Raw genomic sequence first — 20783 nt, 5'->3', positions numbered from 1 at the left:
AAGTCGCAGCAGGTACTGGCTGGGTCCATTGACTAGCCCTAGTTACACCCTGAAGCATGCACAGATTGAAATCACATCCTTCACCTGACCCTCCCCCCACCCCAATATAGGCAGGGGAGGGCTAAAGGCAGAAGACTCCAGGTACCAAACCCGACCCCTGAGGCCACTGGAAACAAAAAGCTCCCCAACTCCCGTAGTCAGCCAGCACGTGGCCATAAGGTCACTAGACCCCAGGTGCTCCTTGTATGTGCAGACAATAAACTTGCCACTTTCTGTTGCCCTTGCAATCGGTGTCCATCTTATTTCCATCGGCTAATAAGACAGGGCAAGAACCCCAGTGGTTAGGTTACAGTTCAATTCCCAGTACCCAATCTAGCACAGACTACACACCCAGGGTGTGTGATCTCAATAAATCGTTCGTCGCCTGCATTAAGACCGTTCAGCAACATCACATTTTATATCGGACCAACTACGACTGGCTGTATGGTTTCTCACACAATCGTGATGAAAACTTCTGCCTTAACGCCCAAGAAATTCCTCGAAAGGTGCCTGTATTAAATGTTTTCCTCCTGAAACTGGGATAAACATGCTCCTAAATGCACGTACTATTTCCAAGCCATGTTTGTTGATTGTTCATCAGTCCTAAATACATATACCCATTAAAGGAGGAGGTTATAATCCTCGCCACAATCTTCATTTCCCCAGGACCACTAATACTCAACAAAAGTCCTGCCTGATGAAGGACAGAAAAGAAAGAGGAGCCGTTTCAGGCAGGGAGACTGTGATCACTATGCCCCTTGAAGTAACAACAGATTTGCATTTGAGTTCAGACACTAACACTGAGTAGATATTTGTCTACGGGCGAGGTATTAAATTTCTCCGAGATTATTAGACTTCTGTAAAACGTTACAAATTGTCGCTCCCTGGCAGTGGTGTTTGGAGGCTCAAAGAAGGTCCCTTAGACGAAGTCCTCGACCCCGTGCCCAGTCCTCCAGAAACAGCTCAGTAAACGGTAAATATACGCAGGGGCCAGCAGTGACTGAGGGCTGAGGAGCAGCTCAAGGTAACCGCGCACCTGTGTCTCCACAACACGTGGGGACGCGCCATTCAGACGCCGGGAGCGACCCGAGACCCCAGGAGGCCCGGGACCCTGCATGTCTCCGCGTTTCCTTAGCAGCACAGGTCTGGGCGGCTCCCACCACCTCACCTGTCCACGCACCGACACACACAGGGAGCGACCCCGGCGCCCGGGAGGCCCGGGACCCTCCATGTCTCCCAGTTCCCTAAACGGCACAGGTCTGAGCGGCTGCCACCAACTCACCTGTCCACGCACCGACACATACAGGGAGCGACCCAGGTGCCCGGGAGACCCGGGACAATGCATTTCTCCCCGCCCCCTGAGCAGCACAAGTCTGAGCGGCTCCCACCACCTCACCTGTCCACGCACCGACACACAGGGAGTGACCCAGGCGCCCGGGAGACCCGGGACCCTGCTTGTTTCCCAGCTCCCTCAGCAGCACTGGGGTGCGCTGGTGCCCACCACCTCACCTGTCCACGCACCGACACACACAGGCCTCCAGGAAGCAGTTGCTGCCACACGCCGGAGGAGCCGGACGGACGCCGACCAAGGAGGCACACTTCCGCTTCCGGTGGGCAGGAGAAGCAGCACAAGTCCAATAGGAACACAGAAACTAGTGATTAATCTCATTCATTGGACATATGGGAAAACGTAAAACAAAATAACAACGAAAATATTCATGAATTTATCAAGCAAAGCAGGTAATATGGCCAGGTAGCATTCAAACCAAGAAAGCATTGAGCATTTAATATTTGTAATTTATTTGTCTAATAGAGCACACACGAGTAGGAAAAAAATAAGCATACAAAATCACAGCTATTCTTAGGTACAATCAGGTAGGTTCCAACTCATAGTCACCATACGTAGAACAGAACCAAACACTGTCCGGTCCTGCACCATCTTCACAACCATTGCTATTCTTGATCCCATCATTGCAGCCACTGTGTCAATCCACCTCATTTAAGGTCTTCCTCTCTTTCGTCTACTTTAACAAGCATGATGTCCTTCTCCAGGGACTTCTCCCTCCTGATAATGGCCAAAGTACGTCAGACGAATTCTCGCCATCCTCGCTTCTAAGTAGCATTCTGTTTGTACTTCTTCCAAGACACATTCCTTCTTTTTTCTGGCAGTCCATAGTACATTCATTATTCTTCACCAACACGGCAACTCAAAGGCATCAGTTCTTGAGTCTTCCTTATTCATTTCCAGCTTTTCTATGCATATGAGGTGATTGAAAATACTATTGGTTGGGTCAGGTGCACCTTATTTCTCAAAGTGATATTTCTGCTTTTAACAGTTTAAACTGGTCTTTTGCAATAGTTTTGCCCAATTCATCATTTGATTTCTTGACTGCTGCTTCCATGGGTAAATATTTCTGTAAAAAATAGCTCTAAGAACTTCAATAGGAGGATGCTCTTTAGTAGCAATTACAGAGGGGCAAATCAAAACCATAGACATACTATTTCACTTCCACTTTTTTTTTTTTTCCACTAGGATAGCCAAATTGAAAAAATCAAGAAAAATAACAAGTTAGGATGTAGGGAAATTGGAAACACCTATTGCTAGTCGGAATGCAAAATGGTAAAGCCCTCCAGCAAAACTGTAGTGTTTCCTCAAAACTAAAAATAGAACTTTCATGTGACCAAGCAACTCCACTCCTACTTACATAACCAAAAGACTTGCAAGCAGAGGCTCAGAGACTTGTACATCCATGTTCACTGCAGCACTGTTCACAATAGCCAAAAAGTAGAAACAACATAAATGCCCATCTACATTTGAACGGATAAACAAAATGTAGAAGAAATGAACTATCAGTACACATGCTACAATACGGATGGAGCTGGAAGACATTCTGCTGAGTGAAATAAGTCAATTGCAGAAGGACAAATACTGTACGACTTGACTGATGTAAAAATGCAAACCCAAATCCACCGCCATCCAGTCGATTCTGACTCATGGGCAATCCTATAGGACAGAATAGAACAGCCCTATAGGGCTCTAAAGCTGTAATATTTACGGAAGCAGACCGTTACATCTTTCTCCTGTGGAGTGACTGGTGAGTTCAAACCGCCAACCTTTCAATTAGCAGTCGAGTGCTTAACCACTCCGATACCAGGGCTCCGTAAAAAGACAAGAAAAGCAAATGTGTGGAGAAGAAATTTCATTAGTGGTTATTGAGGTGAGAGGGAAAGGAAAACGAAAATGAGATGGGGTTAAAGGTGATAGAAATACCACATTGATTAAGGGCAGTGTTGCATGGCTGATTATTCTAATAACTACCGGTAAGTTGGAACCTGTAAAAAGTTGAATTAGCAAAATTTGTGTAATATATTCACAACACTAACAACAACAACAAAAGTACTTGCTGAGGCTGGTTAAATCTCATGAGATTTAGAGGTTTATGACCATGGTTTCATGGGACATCCCAGTTAATTGGCCTAATGACATGTTTAGTGCTTCTGTTCTACCTTCTAGTTTGTTGTGTAGCGCCAGTTGTCTTAAAAGCTTACAAGCTGCCATCCAAGATACACAGGTGGACTCTGTTCACCTGAAGCAACAGAAGAAGGAGAGTCAAGAATAGGAGGAAGATATGGAATACGTGGCTAATTGGCTTCATGAACAACTGCCTTCTTTGCCTTGTGATCAGAAGAACTGGATTGTGCCTGGCTACCATTAGTGAACATTTTGATCAAAGATTTCATAAAAGAATCCTGATGAAAAGGGGGAAAATGCAGGACAGAATTTTTAAAAATTCATGGACTCCAGACTTCCTGGAGCCATGAATGTTGGATAAACCCCTGAAACTCTTCCCCTGAGATAATCTTTAAACCTTAAATCAGTAAGAATTCCCTGAAGTCTTCTTAAAACCAAACGATGTTTAGCTTAACTACTGAAAAATGTCTGCATTGAGCATTATAAACTTTTAATGACTATAAGGTATCAAATTGACAGCAACAACTCCAAAGATTTGACAGGAATCTCAGGAGTCAGTGAATTTATGTAAATAGGGGAAAACAGCTTAGAAAAGGATGATGAGAATGGTTGCACACCTTGAAGAATATCATCTGTCACTAAACTGTACATATGGAAACTGCTGAATTGGTGTGTGGTTTGCTGTGCATATTCCCAACAAAAACAAAAACATTAGAAAAAAATTTTTAGATTCAACAAATGATATATAACAAAGACTGTTTAAAAGATTTATTGAATGTTATGAGTTACATGAAATGTGTTGTCAAATCAGAAGTGTCAAATTTTCTTTGGGTTAAAAATTTATGTGTCAGCGTGCCTGATACTAGACAACAAGCACATGATACTGTCATAATTTTATTTTTTAATTAGTCATTATTTCTTTTGAATCTAGCATCATCCGAGGCAATGTCTTTAATGGGGAATTCCCATCATTTACCTATGGAGGTTTTTTTTTTTTTTAAATTACTATTCAGATGTTTAGAGACTTAATCCAAAACACCAAAACCAAACATATTAGTGTGTAGTCAATTTTGAGTAGAACTACCCCATAGGGTTTCCAAGGAGTGGCTGGCGGATTTGAACCAACTAACCTTTGGTTTAGAAGCAGAGCTGATAACAACTGTGCACCCGGGCTCCAAAAACTTGATGACCTTGTTATAGCTGGGGTATCCTATATTTTTACGGAAATAACGAGGGCCTTCTGTTTTTCTTTGCCAACTGCACTTTCCCCCCACAAGGCATTTTCATAATGCCGCTATGCCAATTTTTTTCATGTTGCTGTAATAAAAACTAGCATACGGTGCTTAGCAAAATACTTCATGGGAAAAGGCACGGTTGCAAAACAAAAGTAGAAGGTACACATTGTTTCTGTAAAAATATGGTATCCTGACTATATAGTATTACATCTCAAGATTACTATGTGTTATATCCAAAGTTCTTTGAAGATAAGGTTAGTTATTGTTCAGAAATTTTTTTCCTAAATTTTTTTAAATTGTCTTCATTTGACTTTGCATTACTTTTATAATTAATTTCCATTAGATCTTTCACTTTTAAGAATTATTATAAGTTAATCATGGCCTTTTAAAGTTTTGTCATTTGCATATAAGTTTTTATCTTGCTGCCTCACTGAAAATGCTTGATCAAAATAGTCCAACAAAAGATGGACTACATTGGACGTATGAAAAAGGTGTGATATTTTGAAGATGGAATACACTAGGCTGAATTAAGATTTCCAGAACTCTCGTGTAGAAGTTGATGGGTTTACAGACTGCTGCTGATCCAGGATTATGTAGAACTGAAAGTAACTACACAGGACTGAGTGGACTAAAAGATTACTATGATTACAGTTACTAGATCAGACTCAAGCTTGAGAACAAAAGAGGACAGAGGAACATCACAAATTTAATGGTCTGTGAGGCCAGCTCACAAATCAAGCTTCTACCCTTAAACAACATAAGGGAAAACAAATAGGGATTCCAGTTTCTTAAAAGGTATACAGCATTTCTTTGGTAAGATCAAGTCAATTCCACAAAAACACAGGTTTTAGATAAAACTGATTAACTTGCCAGAGTCTCACATGGAGGTATATCAGACCCTCTGCCAAAACCTGATCACCAAAAAAAGTGCCCCACAGAGGAAAATAGACAACGCAAATGGGAACTCATTTTCCCAAAGTGATCACTGAAATTCCGAAATTCTACTAAAGTCAGCTTATAGCGTTTTGGAACATGAACCCCAAACCAGTGCCCAGTAGAGGGAGCCCCAGGCACACCTGTTGTCTTACTCATCTAGTGCTGTGATATCAGAAATTCCCCAAGTGGATGGCTTTAACAGCTCTTTTCACTTTCTTCTGAGTCCTCACCACAATTGTCTTTGATGTCCAGAATTCCACCAACACTCTCTTCAAGGCAATCTACGCTTCTACTCTTGGGCGCTTTAAAACTCGTCCAGCCTCTATCCATTCCCAGTTGAAAAACAGCTTCCACATATTAGGTATCTGTCAAAGCAGCACCCCACTCCTACTGCCAAATTCTTAGTTACCTAGTACTGCTATAACAGGAATACCACAAGTGGATGGCTTTAATAAACAGAAATTTGTTCTCTCACTGTCTAGAATACTGCAGGTCCAAATTAAGGGTGCCATCTCCGGGGGAAGGCTTTCTCTCTTTTGGCTCTTGGGGAATGTCCTTGTCATCAGTCTTCCCCTGGTTAAGGAGCTTCTCTGCCCAGGTTTGCAAGACAACTTTTTCTGAGAATGTACAGGTTAGGTACACTGTTTGTATCCAGGGACCCTGGGGAAAAGCTGACAACATTCTTTCTTAGCTCGGTTACAAAGAGAAACATTTCTTTAGATACCACATTAAGCCTGTACGAAAATTAACTGTTGTCATGTAAAAGCGGAAATAACAAAATGGAGTCACAAGGCCTAAGCTCGAACTAGCCTTTTCAGGTACACCGAACGCTTCTATTTTGAAAGCTCTTACACAGAGGGAAAGGAAAATCAAAGAAGTATCCACATTGTTAGATTACGTGTCTATCATGGCACAGAGATTTGGATTACTGATCTGTTGATGTCGAGTGGATTACAACTCATAAGGACTCTATAGGACAGAATAGGATTGTCCCGTAGGGTTTCCAAGGCTGTAATTTTTACAGAAGCAGACTGCCACGTCTTCCTTCCGCAGAGCAGCTGGTGGGTTTCAAACGCCTATCTTCCATTAGCAGTTGAACACTTAGCCACTGTGCTAACAGGGCTCCTTTTTCATTACGAAAAGATGAAAATAAACACATTTAGATATCCGTGGGTCAAATTCTACTCCACCAAAACTACAATTTAGAAGCTTCCTGACATAAACAACTTGGTTATTTAACTGAAAATGAGAGGTGGCAAACTACAGAATGTGTATCTTTTCATGATTCGAGAGCCAACTCACATGATAAGGAAAACAGTTGATGAACTGTTGTAGATGGACGAAAGGAGAATTCTCAGACTAAACCTCTGTGTTGCACATGCCTTCTTTTACCTGTTAGTTTTTAACTCCCAGCGGATCAACAGTTCTATCCAAGGACTTGCCTGACTTGGACATGCCCACCCAACCTCACGTCTTGGCGATTCTTGGAATTTGAGATTTTAGAGTTGTAAAGACCCCACATCCAGCCTAGTCTCTTATCCAGGTGGGTGAGGGGTAGAACACAGATTCATAGGCCCTCAAGATCTCAGCATAGCAAGGTTTTATAAATTTTTGTACGAGCGACTTATCTGATTTGTAAACTGTTACTTAAAGCACAATAAAAATAAAAAATGATGAAGAAGGAAATGGTTTGTGAGACATATTTACAACAATCAAAAAAGGGATGCTGAATCTGCTGAAATCTCATCAGATTTGATTTCTTGGGTTGGGCGTTTAGGATCATGTTTTCATGGCATATTCTGATTAATTGGCCTAATAACATGCTTAGTACTGATACTTTCTAGTTTGTTGTGTAGTGACTGGTGGCTTAAACACATACAAGGGGCCATGAAAGGCATAGCAGTTGGTCGGTATTCACCTGGAACAACAGAGGAAAAACGTGAGACAGGAATATAAGGAAAATAAGGGAAGTGTACATAATTGTCTCCATGAAAAACTGCTTCAAGTACCATGAGACCAGAAGAACTGGATGGTACCCAACTACCATTAATGAACATTTTGATCAAAGACTCTATAGAAGAATCCTCCTAAAAAGGGATAAAATACAGATAAGAATTTCAAAATCTCACGGACTCCGTCTTCTTGAATCCATAAAGGTTGAATGAACCCCTGAAACTATTGCTCTGAGATAAACATTAATGCTTAAACCAAAAATATCCCCTGAAGACTTCTTAAAACTGAACAGTAGTTTAACTTAACTACTAAAAAATGCATGCCTTGAGCGTACTACCCTTTAAAGAACTATCTATGTGGGATGAAATTGACAACAGCAGCAGGGAAGATTAGATAGGAAACTTAGGGAGCAATGAATTTATGTTAAAGGGGGAAGAAGAACGCAGAAAAGGAGGATGAGAATGGTTACACAACTTGAAGAATCAATGTCACTAAATGGTACACGTAGAAACTGTTGAATTGGTGTATGTTTTGCTATGTGTATACTCAACAACAACAAAATAAGTAACATTCAGAGAAGGTCCTTATCTCTTCTGAGCTGCTTCTGAGTGTTCTTCATGTGGCTTGTCAACTCTCTTCCTCCATCTCAGTTTCTCTGGCTGACTTGTTGGGTCTCTTTTATATCTCAAAAGACATTGACTCAAGACACAGCCAGCACTAATCCTGTCTCATTAACATAACAAAGGCAACCCATTCCCAAATGGGAATATAAGCACAGATATACAGGGCAGGATTTATGACAATACTTTTGGGAGAGAGAATTCAGTCTGTAACGTTCCACGCTTTGGCCCCCAAATTGAATATATCTGCCACATGCAAAACCCATTCACCCCATCACATCATTCCAAAAGTCTTAAATCAACTCTAAGTTCAAAATCTCATCTTCCAAGTCATCTAGATCAAATACGGGTGAGACTTGAGGCATATTCCAACCTCGGACAAAATTCCTCTTCATCTGTGAACCTGTGAAATCTAGGCTACAAATTATCTGTTTCCAAAGTACAATAATAGAACAGACACAAGGTTGACATTTCCATCACAAGAGGGGCAAATTAGAGGGCAAGAAGGGATAAGGGGCACCACATAAGTCCAAAACCCAGCACCCCAACATATATTATCCCTCAAGTCTTCAAAATAATCCTCTGGTCTCTGAGAACATCCAGGCAATGACCCTGCATTCCACAGTCTAGGTGTTGACCATGATCTTTGGATTCTGGGTGTAGGCCCCTGAATCCTGAGCTTCAACTTGGCCTTTGAGGCCCACTGCGATGGCAACACTGCTCCGTTGCCTTGGGCGGCCCCGTTCTTCTAATCCCTCCAGCAACCCCACCACCTCAAACCCAATAAACCCTGTTCTTTTTTGTATGTGGGCTTTAGTTGAAAATTTACAGCTCAAGTTAGTTTCTCATACAAAAGTTTATACACACATTGTTATGTGACCCTAGTTGCTATCCCTGTAATGTGACCACACATTTCTCCTTTCCACCCCGGATTTTCCGTGTCCATTCAACTAGCTCCTATCCCTTTTGCTGCCTCATCTCGCCTCTGGACAGGAGCTGCCCATTTAGTCTTGAGTATCTGCTTGAACTAAGAAGCACACTCTTCATGAGTATCATTTTATGCATTATAGTGCAGTCTATTCTATGTCTCAAGAGTTGGCTTTGGGAATGGTTTTAGTTCTGGGTGAACAGAGAGTCCAGGGGTCATGTTTTCTGTTGTTCCTCCAGTCTCAGTCAGACCACTAAGTCTGGTTTTTTACTAGAATTTGAGTTCTCCACGGTGCTTTTCTCCTGCTCTGTCAGGGGCTCCCTATTGTGTTCCCTGTTAGGGCAGTCATTGGTGGTAGCTGTGCACCATCTAGTTCTTCTGGTGTCAGGGTGATGGACCCTCTGGTTTATGTGGACCTTTCTGTCTCAGCACTACACAGTTATTCAAAACCCTTGGCTTGTCAGCATGCTGGGTGCTCTTCCTGACCCTTTGACTGAGCTGGCACTTTCTGTGCAGTCTTTAAAATCCCACGCTATTTCTGTGAGCTCACCAAAGTCCTCAAGCTTGCCTACTCCAACACCTTCATCAATAACCTTGTGTTATATATTGTGACAGACGTCATGGTTTTTCTTCCTCTTGCTTGGGTCCTTTTCATATATGCCAAACTGCGTATTATATACTGAGCATCTGAAGAAAGGAAGGGAAGTGACTTAGTTACCTAGAGTTGCTGTAACAGAAATACCAGAAGTGGGTGGCTTTACCAAATTTGTTTTCTCACAGTTTAGGAGGCTAGAAGCCTAAATTCAGGGTGCTGCCTCTAGGGAAATGCTTTCTCTTTCCGTGGGTTCCGGGGAAAGTCCTTGTCTCAGGTCGTGTTTCTCTGTTCCCTCATGATCTTCACGTGATGTGGCATGTCTTTCCCTCGATCTCTGCATGTTTGTTTGGTTGCTTGCTTAAAATTTCTCTTTTTATATCTCAAAACAGATTTCTGAGATTACAAAAATGATCCATACTATCTTCACTAACACTGTCTCATTAACATAAGAAAACCCACTCCCAGACGGAATTATAACCACAGGGATAGGGTTTAGGATTTACAACACAGATTTCTGGGGGACACAACTCAATACATAACATTTTACTTTTTGACTTCCCCCAAATTCATGTCCTCACCACATGCAAAAAACATTCACCATGGCCCACCATCCTAAATTTCTTAAATCAACTCCAAGCCCAAAATCTCATCTTCTGAAACCTGTAAATGAAATATGGGGCAAAATTCCTTTGCATCTGCAAACCTGTGAAACCTAGACTACAAGTTATCTGTTTCCAAAGTACAATGGTGGAACAGGCACAAGGTAAACATTTCCATTACAAATGGGGGAAATCGGAGGGAAAGAAGGGATAATGGGCACCAACCAAGTCCAAAACCCAGCAGAACAGATTTCATTAGTTCTCAAGGCTTGAAAATAATCCTCTGTTCCCTGAGAGCATCTGGGCAATGTTCCCACCCTCCAGAGCGTGGGTGTTGGCCATGCTTTCTGGATTCTGGTTCGAGGTCTCTCGGCTTGGGGTTTCACACCTAACTTCCAAAGCCACTGGGTTGGCAACTCTGCCCCCTTGGCTTTAGGTAGCCCTATCCTCCTAGTCCGCCTGAGTGGCGACTATTTCCCCTCGACCCTGGCAGACACCATTCTCCTGCCCCTTGAGCATGCCATCCCCACTCCCTCAGCTTTCAGCAGCAGACCAACCCTCTTGGCATAACTGAATGGCAGCCCCACATGCCAAAACCGAGTTGTTGGAGATTTAAGTCTTTGAAACCTAGGAGGGTGTGTCTGCACCCTTTGAAACCCAGGAGTTCTGGGCTCCACCCTTCGACAATCAGTCAGCCCTGGTTCTAGTGTTCCTTCCAACTTCTCTACTGATCTCAGAGCAGCTGCAGGGATTATTCTTCTCTTGGAGGACAACAGACGTAGCTCCTCTGCCCATTTTCTTGCCTGTAGAATTCCAGGAGGCAGAGGTCTTTCCTTTTGCAGCCACATCCTTAGCAAACATTCTAGGACACGTGTCCTTAGTTTGTTCAACAGAATTTTCCAAACCTTTAAGTTCTGTTTTCATGTTGCACAGTTCATTTTTAAGTCCATCTCTTTCCTCTTGCATTTTACTATTAGCAAAAGAAGAAACCATGTGACCTCTTTAAGACCTTGCTTAGAAATCCCGTTGCCCTTATATCCCGGTTCATCAGTTATAAGTTTTGCCTCCCACAAAACATTTGGACATAATTCAGGCAAGCTCTTTGACGTTGCCTAAAAAGAATTAGTCCTCCTCCATCGTCCAATCACAGGTTCACCTTTTAAAGCCCCAGCAGAAGCACATTTAATGTCCATGTGTCTAGCAACATTCTGTTGATGGCACCAACCTACTCTCTGAAATGATGGAGAATTTTCTCTATGGCTCTCCTCACTTCTTTCTGAGCCCTCACCAGAATTGCTTCTGATGTCCATAGTTCTACCGACCTTCTCTTGAAGACCATCTAGGCTTTGACTATTACGCACATTAAAACTCTTCCAGGCTTTTCCTATTACCCAATTCGAAAACCACTTCCAGATTTTAGATATTTTTTAGAGCAGCATCCCACTGACCCATAACAAATTCTTAGTTGTCTAGTGTTGATATAACAGAAATAACACAAGTGGGTGGCCGTAACAAACAAAGCTATTTTCACAACAGTTTAGGGAGCTGGAAGTTCAAATTCAGGGCACCAGCTCTAGGGAAGCCTTCCTTTCTCTGTGCCCTCTGAGGAAAGGTCCTTGTCTCTTCTCAGCTTCTGATCTCAGTTTCTTGCTTATCTTCATGTGGTGTGGCATCTGTCTTCCCCCATTTCTGGTTGCCTGCTTGGTTGCTTGCTCAATCTGATTTTTTTTACATCTCGAAAGAGATTGACTTAAGACATACCTTACACTGATATTGCCTCAAGAACATAACCGAGAAACCCCACTCCCAAATAGGACTATATCCACAAGTATAGGGATTAAGGTTTATAGCACATACTTTTGGGGGATACAAATTCGATCCGTAACGGGAAGTATAAAGCATTTTCTCCTGTGGGTCTCACCTCTCGTTTGTCTCCTTGTTCTACGAAGCCTGCCTGCTTATGTCTGTGTGTTCTACATCCACATCACTTGTGCAGGAGTCTTTGCCGTTCTGCACACGGTGGTCACTTCCATGACAAAGCCCTTCATCCACAACTTGGTGAACAAAGGCATAAGGGGATCCCTGCAGACGTTTCTCTACAGTGAGTCTTCCTGCCAGAGACATCGCCAATGTCCTGTGCTGGACACATGAGTCCACGGGTGATGGAACAGTGCAGTTAATAGTGTGAACTCTCAGGTTTTCCTTTCCTGGCTTGGAAATCTTGATGCCACCTTAATAGAAGGTGGTTTTGAGAAATATGCTTAGCTTCCCTGTGCCTCAGTTTCCTCATCTGGGAAAGAGAGGCTATGACAACATGTGCCACATGTGGTTGATATGAGGATTAAATGAGCTAATATGGTAAATCACTAGCACAAGAAATACCACGTGAAGTTCCAAGTACATGTTGGCTATTGTTATGTAAAAGGGAAGTTTTGATGTGTCCCTGGATTTTGTCCCATACTGTTAGGCCAGTTTTTGTCCACGTGCAACGGCTTCCACCAGGGCTCCATAGCCCAGGATGCATGTAGGATGTTCAGCAGCCTCCTTGACCTCTAAAACACTAGAGTGTATTAGCACGTGCCTCCCTCGCAGCGTTTCCAGATATTGCCAGATATCCTGAGGTGGAAAATGATCCCCAGTTGAGAATCACTGGTGTAGGGGGAGTGTCTCCAAAACAGAAAGAAAACATTTCATAAGGCTATAAGGAAATAAAAGGGGAGTACATCCTTGTCACATCTGGGAATTTGGGAAATATGATTAGGGACTGGACTTGTGTTAAAAGAGTAGCAGGGATGGAGACTTACAATTTTCCTAGATTCGTATTTTCTACAATTCACTCCCCCCCCCCTTTTTTTTTTTTAATGTCCCTTTGTAATCCTTGGCTAAAGAGTGAACCTCAGGAAGGAGTTCAGGACTGAGTTAAAAGGCTGTCTGGGGGCCATACTCTCGGGGTTTCTCAGTCTCTGTCAGACCAGTAAGTCTGGTTTTGTCTTGTGAGTTTGGATTTTGTTCTACTTTTTCCTCCAGGTCTGTCTGGGATCCTCTATTGTGATCCCTGTCAGAGCAATTGGTGTTGATAGCGGGGCACTATCTGGTTGTGCTGGACTGTCTCGTGGAGGCTGTGGTAGTTGTTCATTACTGCTTTACCTTGTGTCTGTGCTGTTCTTCATTATTCCTTGCTCCATACAAGGTGAGAAAAGTGGAGTATCTTAGATGGCCACTCACGAGCTTTTAAGACCCCAGATGCTACTCAACAAAGTAGGATGCAGAACATTTTCATTTTAAAGTGTGTTATGCCAATCGAGCTAAATATTAATGAGTCAACGGTCCCTAGCCCTCAGTCCAGTAATTCGGTGCCTCAGGGAATTTGGATTTGTCTATGAAGTTTCCATGACCTTGGCTTGATCAAGTTCTGCTGACTTCCCCAGTATTCCCTAGTGCCTTAGCCTTCATCAAAGCTACCTCTTAACTATTGACTAGTATTTTTCTTTCCCTCCTCGCCCTTCCATTGTAACCATCAAAGATTGTTTCCGTGTCTAAAACTTCTTGAGTTTTTTAATAGTGGTCTCGAACAGTATTCGTCCTTTTGTGATTGACCCATTTCACTCATTAAAATGCCCTCCCAACTCATCCGTGCTGTTAGATGTTCTGCAGATTCATCATTCTTCATTATATTTGCATAGTATTTCATTGTGTTCAGGTACCATAGGTTGTTTACCCATTGTCATGGGTTGAATTGCATCCCCCCCAAAATATCTCTCAATTTCGATAGGTCATCATTCCCTTGTATGATTGTCTACCATTTTATCTTCTGATTTCTCTATGTGGTGTAAATCCTATCACTACGATGTAATAAGATGAATTAGCGGCAGGCAAAAAAAAAAAAAATTTTTTTATATTGATGAGGTCTACAAGCCTAGGTAGTGTCTTAAGGCGATCTCTTCTGAGATATAAAAGAGAGAAACCATCAGAGAGACATGGGGACCTCATACCGTCAAGTAAGCAGCGCCAGCAGCAGTGTGTGTCCTTTGGACCTGAGGTTCCTGCACTGGGATGCTCCCAGACCAAGGGAAGACTGATGACAAGGAACTTCCTCCAGAGCCAGCACAGACAGAAAGTCTTCCCTTGGAGAGGACAGTGCCTTGAATTCAGACTTCTAGCCTTCTGGACTGTGAGAGAATAAAATTTCTCTGTGTTAAAACCATCCACTTGTGGCATTTCTCTTATAGCAGCACCGTTGACTAAGACATCCATTCACCTGTCGATGGGCACTTAGGTTATTTCCATCTTTTTGCTATTGTAGACAATGCTGCAGTGAACATGCGTATGGGTATGTCTATTTGTGTGATGGCTCATTTCTCTAGGGTATATTCCTAGGAGTGGCATTGCTGAATCCTATGGTATTTCTATTTCTAGTTTTTCATGGAAGCACCAAATCGTCTTCCAAAATGGTTGTACCCCTTTACATTCTCACCAGCAGTGCATAAGAGTTCGAATCTCCCTTGTCTGAGTCATCTAGTGCTGCTATAACAGAGATACCACAAGTGCATGGCTTTAACAAAGAGAAATTTATTTCTTCACAGTAAAGTAGGCTAAAAGTCCAAATTTGAGACGTCGGCTCCAGGGAAAGGCTTTTACTGTCAGCCTTCTCCTCAATCTACCCCAGCTTTGGAAGCCTCTCTGAGCAGGGACCCTGGGTCCAAAGGACACGCTCTGCTCCCGGCAGTGCTTTCCGGTATGAGGTTCCCCTGTCTCTCTGCTCACTTCTTTTTCCTTTTATCTCTCATGAAAGGTGGTGCATGCCACACCCCAGGGAAACTCCCTTTTCACTGGATCAGGGAGGTGACCTGGTAAGGGTGTTATATCCCACGCTAATCCTCTTTAACATAAAACTACAATCACAAAATGGAGGACAACCACAGAATACTGGAAATCATGATTTAACCAAGTTAATATTTCCGGGGGGACATAATTGAACCCATGACATTCCCGCAACCTCTCCAGCAATGATTTTTGTTTTTTTTTGTTGTTGTTCTTATGTGCCAATAATGTTGGGGTGAGAAGGTAGCTCATAGTTTTCCTTAACTTATTGTGGTTTAGGTGAAAGTTTACAATTCAAGTCAGTCTCTCATACAAAAAGCTGTGCAGACCTTGCTATGCAGTCCCAGCTGTGCTCCTCTTAATGAGACAGCACATTCCTCCTCTCCAACCTGCATTCCCCGTGTCCATTCAGCCAGCTCCTGTCCCCCTCTTCCTTCTCATCTCGCCACCACACAGGAGTTGCCCACATAATCCTATGTGTCTGCTTGAGCCATGAAGTTCATTCCTCAGCAGCATCATTGTCTTATAGTCCAGGCCAATCGCTGTGTGTAGAGTTGGTTTCGAGAATGGTTCCAATCTTGGGCTATCAAAGGGTTCGGGGACCTTGGCTGTCAGGGTCCCTAGGTCTCAGGCAGACCATTAAGCCTGGGCTTTTTATGAGATTTTAAGATCTGCATCCCACTATTGTCCTGTTCCATCAGGTATTCTCTGTTGTGTTCTCCCAGGGCAATGATCACCAGCAGCTGGGCACCATCTAGTTCTTTGAGTCTCAGGCTGGTGGAGTCTCTGGTTTATGTGGCCCTGTTTCTTGGGCTCGTATTTCTCTTGAGTCTTTGGTGTTCTTCATTCTCCTTTGCTCCAGGTGGGTTCAGACCAATTGATGCATCTCAGATGGCCGCTTCCTAGCGTTTAAAACCCCAGCGGCCTCTCACCAAAGTGGAATGCAGACTGGTTTCTTAATACATTTTGTTATGCCAGTTGACCGACATGTCCCTTGCAACCATTGTCTACAGACACCTGTCCTTACTACTCTGGCCTTTGAAGCTTTTGGTTGTATTGAGGAAATTACTTTTGGTTTTCTTCAGTTGTACTTCCCATCGCCTACATTTTTGTCTGCTATCTAGTTAGTGAATATCCCTCTCTCCCTGCCTCATTGTAGGTTTGATTTGCATTTCTTTAATGGCTAGTGATGGTGAGCATTTTCTCAATCCTGTTAGCTGCCCCACATTACCATTATTAATGAAATTCTGCAGCTTTGGAAGTTATCAGAAATGAAATGGAACTCATAAACATCAATATCCTAGGCATTACTGAGCTGAAATGGACTGGTATGGGCCATATCAGACATTTGTATGACCAACTATGCCAGGAATGACAAATTGAAGAGGAAAGGAATCGCATTCATGATCAAAAAGAACATTTCAAGATCCTGCATTACAACACTGTCAATGACACCATAATAGCCATATGCCTACAAGGAAGAACAGTTAATACATATATTATTCAAATTTATGCATCAACAACTAACGCCACAGATGAAGAAATTGAATATTTATTCCACCACAAAGAGAAATGAAGTTCTGGTATATGCAAGGTGATCGATGAACCTTGAGCACATATTACGACGAGTGAAATAAGCCAGACACTAAAGGACGAATTTCATACAATTGCGTTTATGTGAAATGTCCAGAACTGGCAAAGGCAGAGAGAACAGTTTATTATTAGTTACCAGGCGCTGGAGGGAGTGGAAATGGGGACTTATTGCTTGTTGGGTACAGAGTGTCTCTTTGGGGTGATGAAAAAAAAACCTCTCTTATTCTTTAGGTGAAACATTACACCTTAAGTTAGTTTCTTATTAAGAAATTTACATAGATATTGTTTTGTGGCATTAGTTGGAATCCCCTGGGTTCCCTGTGTCCATTTGACCAATTTCCCTGTCCCTTCCTGCCTTCTCATCCTGCTTTTGGGCAGGAGGTACCTATTTGGTCTTATGAATCTAATTGAACTAAGAAGCACATTCCTCATGCTTATTACTTCCGGTTTTACACTCCTGTCTAATCTTTGTCTGATGAGTGGGCTTGGAGAATGGTTTCAGTTAGCGGTTCGCAGTGTGTCTGGGGGCCAAGGCCTCGGGGGCTCCTCCAGTCTCTGTCAGACCATGAAATCTGCTCAAACATGAATCTGAGCTCTGTTCTACATTTGTATCCTGTTTTGTCCGAGAATGTGTGTTGTGTTCCCTGGTAGGACACTCATTGCTGGCAGCCAGGCACCATCTAGTTGTTCTGGTCTCAGGCTGGTGCAGTCTCTGCTTCATGTACTCCTTTAGTACTTTGGGCTAATATTTTCTGTGTGTGTGTGGTTTTCTTCATTCTCCTTTGCTCCAAATGGGATGGGATGAAGAATTTTTGAAAGAGGGTTGATGGTTGCACAACATTGTCAATGTAACTAATGCATTTGTACACTTAAGATGTTTAAAATGGCAAATTTATTTTTTACATGTATTTTACAATAGTTTTTAAATTCGCTTATAAGAAACAAAAACAAATGATGTCTACTTAGTTCATACAAAAAAGATATAAGAAACTTCGATAGATTCTGCACCCTCTGTTATAAAAACAAAACAAAAATGGGATGCCATATTTTTCATAGTTTTGAAATTGACTATTTTTAGAGACGTATTTACTAAAAAATTGTGCATCAAGTACACAGTCCCCATGCACCCCACCTACACCCAGTGTTTCTCCTATTAACATCTTGCATTCCTGTGGTGTGGGGTACGTTTGTAACAACTGGCACATCAATAGTGAGACGTGGTTTTTAACTAAAATACATAGACTTCATCAGGGTTCACTCTTTGTGTTAGGTTTTGATAAATGCATAATGTCATGAGTCCATTATTACATATCCTACAGAATAGTTACGCAGTTGTAAAAATTTCCTGGGCTCCACCTATTCGTTCCTCCTCCCTCTCCCCAAACCCCTGGCAATCAATGATCTTTGTACGGCCTCTACACTTCATACTTTTCCAGAACGTCATCGGCTTGGGATCACACAGGATGTAGCTTTTCTAGACCAGCTTCTTTCATTTAGTGTGGATTTGAGATTCTTCCATAACTTTTCCTACCTTGATAGCTTAATTATTTTCATCACTGGATAATACACCATTGCATGGATGTCTCACTATTTGTTTACCCATTTACCTATTCAATGACATTTTGGGTGCTTTCAATTATTGTAACTATGAAGAAAGCTGCTATAAACATTTGTGAGCAGGTTTTTATATGGATATATGTTTTTAACTCATGTGGGTAAATATCTAGGAGTGTTACTGCTGGATCAGAATGGGAGGCCTGTGTTTAGATTTCGAAGGAACTGTCAGCTTGTATTCCAAAGTGGAATTCCCATGGAATACAATTTTTTTCAAAAAACACTCTTAAACTAAATACAAGAAGAGTGCATTTCATTGTATACAAAATAACATCCATAAAAATATTAACAAATATAAAACCACATTTGCTCCTGGCTAGTCCCTACAGGCTTATTTGTTATAGTCAAGGACTTTCCAAAAGGTAAAATTTGGCTTGGACTGAGAAAATAAGAAACACTGATGAAGACAACGCCATAGTGAAAACGAAACTTTCATAGGCACAAAGGAATTCGAATGACCCCTTCTTGGAGGTAGTACTGCTTTGTTACACACTGAGAAACTTTGTTCTTTTATCACTGACTTTCAGAAATTTGCTGTTTGAAATTACAGAATTAAGAATGAAACACCCCCCTTTTGACAGAGTAGTCTCTCCACAGTGAGATCTTATATGTGATATGAGGTGTGATGAACAAGGAAAGGCTTTCTCACACTCCTTACATTCCTAAGTCCTCCACGATGAGTTTTTATATGTCTTCTGAAGGACGAGAAATCACGAAGGCCTTCCCACATTCCTTACATTGATATGGCCTCTCTCCAGTATGAACTCTTCTATGTGTCACGAGGTCTGAGGACTGGCTAAAGGCTTTCCCACATTGTTTACATTCATAAGGCTTCTCTCCACTGTGAGTTCTTATATGGTTAGTGAGGAATGAGACCTGACTAAAGGCTTTCCCACATTGTGTACGTTTATATGCCTTGTCTCCACTGTGAGTTCTTCTATGATTACTGAGATGTGAGGAACAATTAAAGGCTTTTCCACATTCCTTACATTCGTAAGGCCTTTCTCCACTGTGAATCCTTCTATGTACAGTGAGGTTTGAGGATTGCCTAAAGACTTTCCCACATTCCTTACATTCATAAGGCCTCTCTCCACTGTGAATTCTTATATGTGAAGTGAAGGTAGAAGAATACTTAAATGATTTCCCACATTCCTTACATTCATAAGGCCTGACAGCGCTATGAATTCTCCTATGCAAAGCGATGGCTGAAGAATACCTAAAGGCTTTCCCACATTCCTTACATTGATATGGCCTTTCTCCAGTATGAATCCTTCTATGTGATATGAGGCCTGAGAACTGCCTAAAAGCTTTCCCACATTGCTTACATTCATAAGGCTTCTCTCCACTGTGAGTTGTTATATGTGTAGTGAGGGTTGAGACCCGACTAAAGGTTTTCCCACATTCCTTACATTCATAAGGCCTCTGCCCAGTGTGAGTTCTTATATGGGTAGTGAGGTGTCCTGACTGACTAAAGCCTTTCCCACATTCCTGACATTCATAAGGCCTCTCTCCACTGTGAGTTCGCATATGCTTAGTGAGGTATGAGGGCCATCTAAAGGCTTTCCCACATTCATTACATTCGTAAGGCCTCTCTTCACTGTGAGTTCCTAAATGTGCAGTGAGGGCTGAGGAAAAACTAAAGGCTTTCCTAAATTCCCTACATTCATAGGGCTTATCTCTGTTATAGAAAAGGAGGGATAAAGGGTCACTAGAAGAACTTTCTTTACATTCACCCTTGTGACCTCTCACATGTGTCCAAAAGGACGAGAAACTACAGAAATCTTTCCCATACTCATTACATTTATACTGATTGTCACTAGTGAGTGTTGTCACAGGATTCTTAAGAGTTGTGATACAAATGAAATCCTTCCCACATACCTCACACTTATGGGGTTTCTTGCCACTAAGAGGTCTCATAGGAGTGGTACCACCACAGGCTTCTCTAGATGTAATAAACTGACAGGTATGGTGGTTATGTGATGAGGGATCCATGATGGCTTTTTCACAGTCAGAGCATTCAAAAGGATTTACTTCTGGAGGATTTCTTTTCTGCACGGTAAGATTTGGAACCCAGCTGAAGGTTTTCCCACACTGATTGCCTTCGTTACTTTCACAGAGGTTTTCTACTGTATGAATTCTGTTAAAAACAGGTAACATGTTGGAAATCAATTATTTCCACTTCCTCATTACCAAACAAAGTGAACACGCAGTTTTTGGCTTGACTTCTCTCCTGTTTCATAGCTTAAATCATCTAGCAGAAATACTACCATAATTGTCACTGTTTTTCTAAAATATGAGACTTTCTGATCATTGTGTGTAAGTGAAATATGTTTCAAATACTCAATGTCTGACACACATTTATGAAAAAGTTGTGAAAA

At 42.0% G+C, this 20783-nt stretch overlaps 1 protein-coding gene across 1 annotated transcript; it reads right to left on the bottom strand.

Annotated features, from left to right (window-relative positions):
- Positions 1-19033: 19033 nt before the first annotated feature.
- Positions 19034-20562, bottom strand: LOC135229066 (zinc finger protein OZF-like). The gene has a single exon (XM_064278857.1). It carries the CDS (start codon positions 20560-20562, stop codon positions 19090-19092), a length of 1473 nt encoding a protein of 490 aa, XP_064134927.1. The 3' UTR covers positions 19034-19089.
- Between the last annotated feature and the right edge of the window lie 221 nt (positions 20563-20783).

The sequence above is a fragment of the Loxodonta africana genome, chromosome Y, assembly GCF_030014295.1.
Source record: "Loxodonta africana isolate mLoxAfr1 chromosome Y, mLoxAfr1.hap2, whole genome shotgun sequence".
NCBI lineage: Eukaryota > Metazoa > Chordata > Mammalia > Proboscidea > Elephantidae > Loxodonta > Loxodonta africana.
The sequence above is the reverse complement of the archived record's forward strand: the minus strand, read 5'-3'. Positions and strand labels throughout refer to the sequence as shown.

Coding starts and splice junctions, on each gene's coding strand:
- LOC135229066 (XM_064278857.1), bottom strand. CDS start 20,562: ATGTTACCTGTTTTTAACAGAATTCATACAGTAGAAAACCTCTGTGAA.